This window comes from Vombatus ursinus, unplaced genomic scaffold, assembly GCF_900497805.2.
Source record: "Vombatus ursinus unplaced genomic scaffold, bare-nosed wombat genome assembly UNPS02008996.1, whole genome shotgun sequence".
Lineage (NCBI taxonomy): Eukaryota > Metazoa > Chordata > Mammalia > Diprotodontia > Vombatidae > Vombatus > Vombatus ursinus.
Window position 1 is genome coordinate 3,273,970 of NW_020948774.1, and position 13,131 is coordinate 3,287,100.

Below are 13,131 nucleotides of genomic sequence, written 5' to 3' on the forward strand. Positions count from 1 at the left end.
ACCCCTTCATTTTATAGATGAGGAAACAGACCTAAGAAGTGAAATAACTTGCCTAATTCGGCTTACACAGGTAGCAACTGCCCAATGTCTTAAGCCAACAGGCTACATGCCAGGTTCCTGCAATAATTCTTAGATTATTTCAACTGGAGATTGACTTATTAATTGTACTTACCAAAATAAATGATGTTGAGAAATATGTTACGGTACTTTTAACTTTCACAGAAAGATTAACTTCAAGTTTATACATTTCTTGTTCAAATGCAATGAAACAATTCACCTGTGTGATGGATGAGCCAATGGCAAATAACCTCATGGTGAAGCTGACAGATTGCACCCAAATTGGTTGATTCAAATTTGATTTTATTTGCATACATCATATTAAATAATTATTACATTGCTATTTATTGTCAGTTAAAGTGAATTCAAAGGGTAACTAATACCAGTTAGCACTTCAATAGCACTTTAAGGTTTGGAGGGAGGAAGAGGAAGAGGAAGAGGGAGATCATTTCATCCTCACCATCTAGTTAGAAAGGTGCTATTATCCCCATTTTACATATAAGAAAACTGAGGCAGACACAGGTTCGGTGACTTGCCCAAGGTCATACAGGTAGTAAATGTCTGAGGCTGAATTTGAACTCGGGACTTTCTTGACTCCAGGTCCAGCATTCAATCCACCTAAATGGTGGTGTCTTCTATAGAAAAAGGCAAGTTAAAAAGAGCCATGGGTTTTGGGTAAAAGAAAATGAGGTGTGTCTTGGACATGTTGACTCTGCTATACCTCTGAGACATTCAATTAGAAATGTCCAAAAATCAGTTGATGATTAAAGACTGGAAGTCAGGAGAGGTAGGGGCTGAATGCATAGATGTGGCAATCATCTGCATAAAGATGATCATTGAAACTGTTAAGAGCTGATGAGCTCACCAAGGGAGATGTACCTATTTTGTACAATATCTGCCTGTGTATGATATCTCCCTGGGCTGGACTATAAGCTCCTCAAAGAAGCTGGTTCACTTGTCTTTGGGTCCTCGGCACTTCACATAGTACCTGGAACACAGTAAGAGTTTAATTAATGCTTGTTGGCTGATTCTCCTACTTCTGACTATTCCTGATCAGGGTTGTACCTGTAACAGGCACTATGTCTGTTAAACTGGATAGGACTGTTCATTTGGGGTAGGAAGAAGTAATGCAGGGGCCAAAAAGAGTGTGGTAAAGGGAAGATTATTCTCTTCCTCTTGGTATCCTCCCACTCCACTCCAGGGATGAGATGGGATTTCTTAACCCAGCCCCAGTCAAACTGCAGACAAAGAAGGGTCCTAGGGACAGGATACCCAGGGTAAAGAAATGAGATTGTTCCTTATCTCTAAAATGTGGTGGGAGTTCTACTGGGTTCCAGGGACTGAGCAGATTTCACATTTTGGGTTCTGGCTAGAATCTAAAATGCATAAGAGCCAGGAACAAATGATTAGATGCCTTAATATCTACCCACTCCCCCACACCCAAACCCCCAAAGCTAAGGAAATAGGGCTGCCCTCCTCTCTGAAGTGATTTGGAAGTACCTGCCTCTAACATTGCTGAGAAAGTATGTCTCAACTGAGCAGATTCAGAGACATCATTGGTCAGGGATTTGGGGGCAGGAGTTGAGGAGGGACATTGGGTAATGGCAGGGGGCAATAGCAAGTGACTATGTTTTTCTCCCTGTGTTCCAAGGCTGGGAACTAAACAGCACAAGCTTAACCCTGCCATGCCTTCCCAGAGCTCAGCTGGAAGAGGGAATCAGAGGAGTTAAAAGGTGAGGTTGGGGACTCATGTTCTCTGTTCTGCTGTGGATTGTGGGAGGTCACTAGTTAAGCCCTAGTCCCATAGAAGTAGGAAAGGAAGTAAAAGACAAATCCAATAGGAAGAGATCAGGCTAAGGCTCTCATGGTCTAGGAAAATAATCAGGGGATTGGCCTTGGAGGCTTGCAAGGCTCAGAAGACAAGGACAGTCGTAGAGGGCCTGGCAGGATTTCAGATAAACTAGTAGGGCAGAGAGACAAAACTTGGTGAATCCTATGCACATAGAGTGGTTTCATTATCTGAATTATAAATGTTGGGAGGAAAAATTGATTTGGGGAAGTACAGTAGTTTCTGTTACCTGGAGGGCCCTCAGCTTTTGGGACATTTCTGACCTTTATATGTATGTACAGCACTTTTCAAACCTAAAGTGATATTCAAATATTGACTATTAGGATTACTTACAGTATCTCAGGAAAAGAAGGAAGGAAGAAGGAGAGAGCTAGAGGAAAGAAAGAAAAGGGAAAGGAGAAATAGAGAAGGGTAGAGGGGAGAAGTGAGGAGAGAAAAGACAAAAGAAGATGGTGGAAGGAGAAAAGGAAAAATTGAAGAAAGGAGAAACAAGTAGTGGGGTAGTGGGGTTAAGGAAAGCACAGAGGAGAGAAAGGGAGAGTGCAACCAAGCCAAAGGCAGAATATGCCACTGCAGATGGTTTGGAAGACATGATGCCAGGCAGGATAAGAAGTTAAAATGTGAGACTTAATCTGAACCCAAGCTCCAGGAGGCACTTGCCTCCAGTAGAGCAGGATTCCCTAGACAAAGAAGCCCCTGAATCCTAAGGAAAGGAGTCTAAGGGAAGGCCCAATTCCTCTCATTCTATTCCATTCACCAGGTGGAAGTTTTAGGGGCATCTGTGAGGCTACAGACTTCTAATCACATAACAGATATGCTTTTCCTGATCATTTTTAATGGTCACCAGTTCCCAGGTAGGGGTGTGAAAGCAACTTTACATGTTCAACATGCAAGATGACATAGTACTCCTGGAGGGAGGCTCAAACTTCCCTTCAAATTTACATTTTTTCCATCCCAATCTTCCACACCCTGCAACCTGACAAAGAGGCTTCACAAAAGAATGATTGAGAAATCCAGGGAAAAGGAGAAAAGGGGAACAGCAAGTGGCATTCCCTGAACACAAAATTTCCCTTCTTCATTTTCTTCTGTTTCTTCCCATTTCTCCAGTCTCCTGGAGAGTTTATTTTTAAAGACAGCAGAATAGCTCACTTCTCCTTATTAAACTTCATTTAAAATGGAAGAAAAACAGCAAGATGAACACTGGAGGGGGAGTTAAAACCCCAGATCCAACACCTATTCTATGTGGGGTCTCAGGCAAGTCTTCCTCCCTGGTTCTCAGTTTCCCCATCTGTTAAATGAAACTCATAAACCATTCATTCCCCGGGAAGTTAGAATGAAAAATCAAAGATCAAAATTTAACAAAACAAACACACTCACAAACTTCTCAATACATAAGAGTTATTCTTAAGAGTAAATCTGGGACGTGGCGTTAGAAAGAGTATGGGAGAAACAGACCAGTTTCAGCTCTTTAGGAAGCAGGATGTGCTGGCAAATCCCCCTGCACCAAACCAAAGCTCTGTTAGCTCCAGGCTGGCAGGGCAGGCGCTGTTGATTCTGGGGATCAGAGCTCCTCACTCTGCTAAGCAGTTAACATGAAGGATGGTAGGTTGCTTAGCACAGGCACCAACTGCTGGCACTGAGCTACTCAAGGGGAGTTTTCCCTTTTTCTCTGGCTCTGCCTCACCAGCTTCCACACCCCACCTTCACACCCTCCATTTGGATGAGTTCTTCTAGTTTGCTATTGGGGTGACAAAACCACCCCAAGATGCAGCTATTTTAGGCATCAGGGCAGGTTATTCGTTTTTGTGTTTATCTGGTCTAGGAAAGCAGTGAGCAAAACTACAAAAGCAAAGCCAAGTTTGCGCTGTGGAAATAAGTTCTGAAGCCAGAACTCTGGGATTGGGTAATGGGCCAGAGGGAGCAAAGTAGGGAAAACAGAATACATGTGGTCACGAGTGAAAGAAGCAAGGGGTTATTGGCCCTAATATTCTGAGTAGAACAGGAACTGTTCCATCCATTGTCCAGGGCAGCTGAGCCTGGCTGCCTCTCTAAGTGCCTAAAAACCCATTCTCAGGTAGCAGAGATGAGGACTTTATTCACTGAGCAGATTGCTGGCAGGTGCAGTTCCCTCTGTGTGTTTCCCACCCACCCACGGCACCCTCTTTCAGTCTGTTGGAGCCAGCAAGAGCTAGTGATTAGGTAACTCTCTCCTTCTCCCCTCCCCCTATGTGTTTATGAGATGCCAGAGATTGGCCAGGCCTGGGGAATGGGTTGGGGCTGGTCCATGGTGTGTTAGAGAGCTGGGAAAGAGGCAGGAAGGCATGGGTCATCCACTCTATGAGGTAACAATGGGTTAGACAGTAGTTGGGTCATTATTTTTGATCTGAACTTTTTCTTTTAAAAGTGAGTCCCATTTCTTGTCTCCAAATGAAAAAAGCCTCACAATTTTCCAGAGAGAGGCTGGCTCTCTGCCTTCTTGAAATCTGTCTTCTGCTGAACACATGGACTGGCTGTTCCCAAGGCTGCGTGACCACAGGCATGATGGTGTTAGTGTAGTGTTGTAGGCTGGGCCTGATTCAGACTGGGGCTTCCAGTTTAGAATTAAAATGAAATTAGTAGACTGCACTTATCCAACAGTTAATAAATAGTTTTAAAAAGGGGTTTATACTTGGTCACCACAGGGAAGTGATTCAGTTGTGTGCTGCTTCCCCCCCCCCCCCCCCAGTGCTGGCTTTGTGTATTCAGACCACCAGGATTTGACAACAATGGTTTTCAAACCTCGGTTCCCTAGTCAATCAAGCCTCAAGGGCCATTTCAACACCTTTTAAGGAGAAACTAGCCTCACCTACATGGTAAATATTGCTGCTGCTGCAAGTTAGGTGGCCTGTGTTATATCTTGTGAGGTGTGGCTATTTTAAAGGCTCTGAATCACTCATACACTGAGTCATGTCTGGTGAGCACAGGGCCAGACACATTGACTTGTGCAAAGGGTCTTTCCATTATGGCAGGCTAAGCTCACTGTGGTTATTCAAGGTTCTGAAATCACATGAAGTACTGAGTTCTTGTAAGACTTTTCCTGAGAGCCAGGTTTCGGTCCTACTGGACTGCCTTTTCCTTTGACCATATCTGCCAGAGAGAGATGTTCAGAATTTCCAGTGTCCACAACAGCTCTCCTCTCCTTTCATCCTTGGTTCCCAATGATAGGGTCTCAGAGGCCTGTGCCTAGGTCACACAGCTATGAATGATGTCTTGGGCTGGGATTCTCAAGAGGCCTTTCCCCACCTGCAGACTCTTCTAAGCCTCTTGGAGGGGATAAAGTTGGGCTCCGCTTCTCCCTCAATCTCTCATGACCCCTGAAAAGAAAGCCAGAAAAGAATACAAGGACATTGGAGAGTAATCTCCAGTCAACATACCAAGGCATCCAAGGAGTTATTTTCAATGTGCTTATGGAAAGAGAAATGAACTTGAGAGTTTCAGTCATTACCAGGCCAGCCAACAACAAGGTATCACTGACAACCCCTACTCAGCGCTGAGGAGCTGTCAGGCAGGATTGGTGCAAGACTAGACTGAGAAGGAAGGGACACACAGCATGGGCGCAACCTGGGGTGGCTGAGTCACAGAACAAGAGTTGAAGGGCACCTCAGAGGTCATCTGGTCTTATTCTTCCATGAACAGGAATCCCCTCTACAACATCCCCCAACAAATGGTCATTCAGTCTTCATCACTACTTCCTGAGGCAGTTCATTCTACTTTTTTGATAAACTATAATTACTAGGAAATTTTTTTCTTACACAGGACTGAAGTCTGCCTCTGAGACTCTGTGTTAGTAAATTTGTTAGTAATTAGTAAAATTAGTAGTTACTAGTTGTTGTTCAGTCATGTCTAATTCTATGTGACCAGGATTTTCTTGACAAAGACACTGGAGTGGTTTCCCATTTCCTTTTCTAGTGTGTACCCATTTAACAGATGAGGAATTGAAACAAATAAGGGTTAAGTGACTTGCCCAGGGTCACAAAGCTAGTAAATATCTGAGGCTGGATTTGAACTCAGATCTTCCTGACTCCAAACCCAGTGCTCTAACCACTGTGCCACCTAGCTGCCCTCGTTAGAATTGCTGTTAGTTCTACCTTCTAGAGCCAAGCAGAACAAATCTAATGCCTCCTGCATATGAAAGCCTTTCATTAGAAATAATTATCATGTCCCTCTAGGTCTTCTTTAAATCAAGCTAAATATTCTTAGTTCCTTCAATTAATCCTTAAATGAGAGCATGTATAAAAAAAAGCGTTATGCAACAGTTTAAAGCAAGATAAATGTTAATTATTATCTTATACATAATGCCCTTATGGCCCTTTACCATCTCGGTTGTCCTCCTCTGGACATGCTCCAGCTTTTGAATGTTATTCCAAAAAGGTGGAACCCAGACCAAGACACTATTCTCCCCTCCACATGAGGATGATCAAGAAGAGCAGAGGACAGCAGGGTTACCACCTTCCTAGGACTGAACATAATGTCTCTTTCAAAGCAGCCCAAGATCCTATTTGCTTTTTTGGCTGTTCTATCACACTCAATTGATTCAAGTAGAGCTTGCAATCCATAGATGTTGTTTTTCAGGTGAGCTATTATCTAGCCTGGGCAGCCAGGTGGTAGCTAGATAGTAGTAGATAGAGCACCAGGCTTGGAATCAGGAAGGCTCATTTTCCTGAGTTCAAATGTGGCCCCAAATAGTTACTAGTTGTGTGACCCTGGACGAGTCACTTAACCCTGTTAGCCTCAGTTTCTTCATCTGTAAAATGATCTGGAGAAGGAAATGGCAAATCACTCTAGTATCTTTGCCACGAAAACCCCAAATGGGGTCATGAAGAGTCGAATATGATTGAAAAAGGACTAAAACCAACGATAAATATCAAAGAAAATTGTCCTGATATCCTAGAACCAGAGGTTAAAATAGACATTGAAAAAAATCTACCAATCACCTCCTAAAAGAGATCCCAAAATGAAAACTCCTAGGAACATTAGAGCCAAATTCCAGAACTCCAAGGTCAAAGAAAAAAATATTGCAAACAGCCAGAAAGTAAAAAAAAATTCATATATCACGGAGACACAGTCAGAATTACACAGGATTTAGCAGCTTCTACATTAAAGGATCAGAGGGCATGGAATAGGATATTCTAGAAGGCAAAGGAGCGAGGATTATAACCAAGAATCGCCTACTCAGTGAAACTGAGCATAATCCTTCAGGGGAAAAATGATTATTTAATGAAATAGAGGACTTTCAAGCATTCCTGAGGAAAACACCAGAGCTGAACAAAAAACTTGATCTTCAAATACAAGACTCAAGAGAAGCATAAAAAGGTAAAAAGGAAAGAGAAAACATATGGGATTCAATAAAGCTAAACTGTTTACTTCCCTACATGGGAGGGAAGATGATACTTGTAACTCTCAAGAACAGTATCACTGTTATAGCAGTTAGAAGAAATATACATAGAGGGTGCAAGTATAAGGTGACTTTGATGGGATGCTATCATTCCCCCCCAAAAAAAATTAAGGAGCAAGAAAAGAGTATTACATTGGGAGCAGAAGGAAGGGAGAGGTAGAATGGGGTAAATTATCTCATATGAAGAGGTACAAAAGATCTATTACAGTGGAGGGAAATGGGGGAGTGGCACAGTGGGCATCACTTGAACCTTATTCTCATCAGAATTGGCTCAAAGAGGGAGTAGCACACATAACCAGTTGGGTATAAAAATCCATCTTACCCTATAGGAAAGTAGGAAGGGAAGGAGTTAAGAAAGGGGGGAGAACAACAGAAGGGAGAACAGACTAGAGGAAGCAGTGGTCAGAAGCAAGACACAGGTAAGGAGGGAAAGGGTGAAAGCAGAGAGAGAAGAATAAACAGGAGAAAAATAGGATGGAGGGAAATACACAGGTAGTAATCAGAACTGTGAATGTGAATGGGTAAACTCACCCACAAAATGGAAGTTAACAGTAGATGGATTAAAAACCAGAATCCTACAATATGTTTGTTGGTTTGTTTTTTAACAAGAAACACACTTGAAGCAGAGAGATACATACACAAAGTAAAGGTAAGGGGCTAGAGCAAAATCTATTATGCTTCAGATGAAATAAAAAAAACAGGGGTAACAATCATGATCTCCGACAAAGCTAAAACAAAAATAGATCTAATTAAAAGAGGTAAAGAAGGAAACTACATCTTGCTAAAAGGCACAATAGACAATGAAGTAATATCAATACTAAACATATGCACCAAGTGGTACAGCATCAAAATTCTTAAAGAAGGTAAGTGAATTACAGGAGTAAATAGACAGTAAAGCTATATTAGTGGGAGACCTCAATTTTTCCTTCTCAGAAATAGATAAATCTAACCACAAAATAAACAAGAAAGAAGTTAAGGAGGTGAACAAAATCTTAGAAAAGTTAGATATGATAGACCTCTGGAGAAAACTGAATGGAGGGAAAAGAATATACCTTTTTCTCAGTGGTACATCACACAAAAATTGACCACGTTTTAGGGCATAAAAATCTCACAATCAAAGGTAGAATGGCAGAACTATTAAATGCTTCCTTTTCAGATCATAAGGCAATAAAAATTACCTTCAATAAAGGGCACTGGAAAGACAGACTTAAAATTAATTAGAAATGAAATAATTTAATCCTAAAGAATGAGTGATCCAAAGAACAAATCATAGAAACAATCCAATAATTTCATTAAAGGGAATGACAACAATGGACAACATATCAAAATTTATAGGATGAAGCCAAAGTAATACTTAGAGGAAACTGTATATCTCTAAAATCATACCTCAATAAAACAGTCTAAGAAAGAGCAGAGCAATGAATTGGGCTTGTAACTAAAAAACTAGAAAAAGAACAAAATAAAAATCCCCAATTAAATACCAAATTGGAAATCATAAAAATCAAAGGAGAGATTAATAAAATTGAAAATAAGAAAACTATTGAGATAATAAATAAAGCTAGGAGTTGGTTTTATGAAAAAAAAATGCATTAAGATAGATAAACCAGTGGTTAATTTTTATTTAAAGAAAAGAAAAAAGAAAACTAAATTATCAGTATCAAAAATGAAAAGGGTAAATTCACCACCAATGAAAAGGAAATTAAAGCAACTATTAGGAACTATTTTGCTCAATTATATGCCAATATATCTGACAATGTAAAGCAAAATCAATGAATATTTCCAAAAAATAGAAATTTCCCAGGTTAACAGAAGAGGAAATAGAATACTTAAATAACCCCATCTTAGAAAAAGAAATTGAACAAGCCATCAATGAACTCCCTAAAAAAAAATCCCCAGGGCCAGATGGGTCCACAAGTAAATTCTACCAAACATTTAAAGAACAATTTATTCCAAATTGTTGGAAAAATAGGTGAAGAAGTCCTATCAAATTCCTTTTATGACACAGACATGGTATTGATACCTAAACTGGAAAGAGCTAAAATAGAGAAAGAAAACTATAGACCAATTTCCCTAATGAATATTGAGGCAAAAAATTTAAATAAAATACCAGCAAAGAGATTATAGCAATTTATCACAAGGATCACATACTTTGACCAGGTGGGATTTACAACAGGAATGAAGGGCTGATTCAATATTACAGAAATTATCAGCATAACTGACCATAATAAAATCAAATGATTATCTCAATAGATGCAGAAAAAGCTTTTGATAAAATACAGCACCCATTCCTATTAAAAACACTAGAGAGTAGAGGAATAAATGGAGCTTTCCTTAAAATGATAAGTGGCATCTATCTAAAACCATCAGCAAGAGTTATCCGTAATGGGGATAAGCTAGAGGCCTTCCTGATAAGACCAGGAGTGAAGCAAGGATACCTATTATCACCACTATTATTTCACCACTATTATTCAATATCGTCCTAGAAAGGTTACCTATAGCAATAGGAGAAGAAAAAGAAACTAAAGGAATTGTAATAGGCAATGAGGAAAGAAAGCTATCACTCTTTGCTGATAATGACAGTAAAGTTGGAGAATCCTAGAGAATAAACTAAAAAAGCTACTTGAAATAATGAACAACTTTAGTAAAGTTGTAGGATATAAAATAAACCCACATAAATCATCAGCATATGAATATATTATATATTAATATATTAACAACAAAGACCAGCCAGCAAAAAGACAGAAAGAGAAATTCCATTTAAAATAACTGCAGACAATATAAAATTTGGGAATCTACCTGCCAAGACAAACCCAGGAAGACATTTTTCACACAACTAAAGTCAGATCTAAATGGAAGTGGAAAATTATTAATTGCTCATAGGTAAGCTCATTGGCTCAACAATCACAGCTGCCAGTTCTTTCACCTCTCTGGAACATAGTTTGTCTTGGACTTATAAAGTCAACTCATCAAGGGGCAACTAGGTGCTCTCTTACTATTTTCCATCTTATCTTTGGTTTCAATTCTCTATTAGTCATTTTTGCTCTATCCTTTCACATCTAAGGATTATTCTCCTTCTCAGGAAAAGAAAAATCAGGAGAAAAATAAGAGGTGAGAAGTTCAGCCTTCTCTCTTGTCCATTATTATCATCTCATCAAACCAGAGCAATGGTTTTATCCCAGTCATTTGGACACAAACTTCTACTCTTCTCTGAAGATACTCAATGTCCCGAAGGGTTAAATTTTACTTTTATAAATATTGTATCTGGCATCCCACTATGAGAATGCAATCATTTTAACTTAACAGTACTGTTCATTTCAGGACCTCAAAGTACCTTGTCTTAGGAATTGTTTAGCAGAGAAAATTAACTACAAGATAGGAGGTAACAAGGCTTTGGATTAAATTATCTAGGGAAATAAGTAAACCTCCTTTGCCTAGAATTATTTATTTATTTATTTATTCATTCATTCATTCATTCATTCATTTATTTATTTATTGGCTAGGCAATGGGATTGAGTTGCCTAGGGTCACACAGCTAGTAAGTGTTATGTGTCTGAGGCCAGATTTGAATTCAGGTCCTCCTGAATCCAGGGCCGGTGCTCTAAGCACTAGAAACCTTTAAATAGAGAAGATAAAGAGGGTTAAGTCCTCTTAAAGACAGGGGGATAGACTAGACAAGCTTCTGATCTGCAGGTCATACAGCAGGTCATACAGTAAGTTGGGGGCACTGCTGGCAATGGAAGGAGACATTATGGTATCGTGAAAAGAGCATTGGATTTGAGTTAGAGGACTTTATCCACATCTCCAGTCTCTATCACATACTACCTGGATACCCTAGGACAAGTCACTTAACCTTTCTAGGTCTCAATTTCCTCATCTGTAAAATGAAGGAGTTGGACCAGGTAACTACTAAAGCCCCTTCTAGCTCTAGACTGTGTAGGCCTATTAATTTAGTTGGCCTGACTACTATTATGGAGGTGTACTGAGCTGCTCACTCTCTCCTTGGCAACCACAGTAATATTTGTATTCTCACAATGGAGTTAGCTAGTCTGTTGTTGCATGGTCCATTCTAAAATTTCCCATGCTATTGGTCTACTCTCCCCCTTGTAGTACTCACTCTGAACCTCAGCCTTCCATGGAGAAAGGTGGAGCAAAGCAAACCTATTAAAAAAAAATGCTTTATGGGCACTAACCCTAGCTGGCTCTTTAACCCCATAACATGGTAAGCACAGTCATTCCCCTTTGGGGGGACAGGAGTAGGAGGGATCTAGACATATATTCCCATTTATGTCATATACCTACCTTTCTTGACCTGCTTCTTGTGAGTTGGCAAGCTCAATAGTCCTCCGGATATATTCTCGGGATCGAATGTCTGCCTGCAATACATGGTTAAGTTGAAGAAGAGTAGAGAAGAGGTGGAACTAGCTGAAATTCCAAATTTTCTGAATTCTTTCCTAGGGCAGGTCTTTTCCTAACCCTGATACACAAGAACAAAAGATTATCATGTTGACTCATTTTATGTTCGATGATGATTAATTAAAGTAAGACAGTATAATCTGGGACTAGATGAGCTAGAGAATTTAGTTTTCCCCAACATTCATTTATTCACCCATTAATCCATTCATGCAATAAATACTGTAAGAGTGTTCACCTTCAGGTGCTGACTATTAAGCTGGGTTAAAAAACAAGTAAAGAGTCAATAGACAAAATGATTCTTCACAGACATTACATACTTATGTTTGAACATGTAGTACTCATAGTTTCTGCAAATATAAAGTTGGCAATATTTTTGTTCATGCTTTTGAAATAAAGCATTTTAAAGATATTCTTAAATTCACCCTTGTATAAGGAATGTTTTAAGTGCCATAAAAGAAACTTGAGAAAAGTACAATGAGAGATTAGAGGAGAGAGGGATGTTTCTGATTTGGGAAACCCAAGGCTTCATAAACATTTGAGTGGAGCCTCAAAAGATGGACTTCTATGGATTCCCACAGGTGAAAATAACGATGGATGAGGGGAAGGTATAGGGAATGGCAGAACTAAGGGTGATGAGACAGAAAAACATGGAGTGTATTTGAGGGATATGCACACACAATTTGACTAAACCACAGAGTTTATGCAGGGGAACTGTGGGAGATAAGGATGGAAAAAAAGGTTGGAATCATATCATACAAGCCCTTGAAGACCAGGCTAGGGCATTTGGACTATATTTGGTTGATGATTAGGAGCTACTAACAAAATTTAAGCAAGTTGGTGATATGATCAGATCTGTTATTTAGGAAGACTCTCCTGGCAATAATATGCAGGAAGGACTACAGTTAGAAGTAGATACTGTGGTCAGGAAGATCAAGTAAAAATGAGTGCAAGAGACCAGACATGGGGTGATAAGAACCTAAACTACAGTGGTTGCAGTGGGAATACTAAGGAAGGATGTAGAAACATGAAACATTTTCAAGGAAGAAGAGATAGCATTTGGTGATTAATTTAATGTGGGAAATAAAGAAAAGTGAGTCAAAGATGCCTGAAGTTTCCATCATGGGTCCAACTGTTTTCTATCACTGTCTACCCTTTACTCTAAGAAATATCACCATTTCCCAATAAATCCCATGTTTTCATCAGGCCCATCTGACCAATTTACCACCTACAAATACTGTACACCCATTCCTATGTGCCTTTCTTTGCACTATCCTCCTAATTAACCAGCATTCATTAAGTTCTCACTATGTGCCAGACAATATGCTAAAAATGCTAAAGATAAAAAGAAATGTAAAGAAAGGCAAAAACAGTCCCTGCA

The 13,131-nt window shown here is 39.8% G+C and overlaps 1 protein-coding gene across 2 annotated transcripts in view; it reads right to left on the bottom strand.

Annotated features, from left to right (window-relative positions):
• Positions 1-3,287: 3,287 nt before the first annotated feature.
• ENDOV (endonuclease V) overlaps positions 3,288-13,131 on the bottom strand; it is a 52,841-nt gene continuing 42,997 nt past the window's right edge. Inside the window, exons 8-9 of one of the 2 annotated variants that reach the window (XM_027850238.1) lie at positions 11,640-11,713; positions 3,288-5,259 (exon numbers count right to left, since the gene is read on the bottom strand). In XM_027850238.1, the coding sequence (XP_027706039.1) occupies positions 5,142-5,259; positions 11,640-11,713 (192 nt within the window). In that variant the 3' untranslated portion in view covers positions 3,288-5,141. Of the gene's footprint in view, positions 5,260-11,639; positions 11,714-13,131 lie in introns of those variants that run through there. The other variant, XM_027850240.1, reaches the window with a different exon arrangement.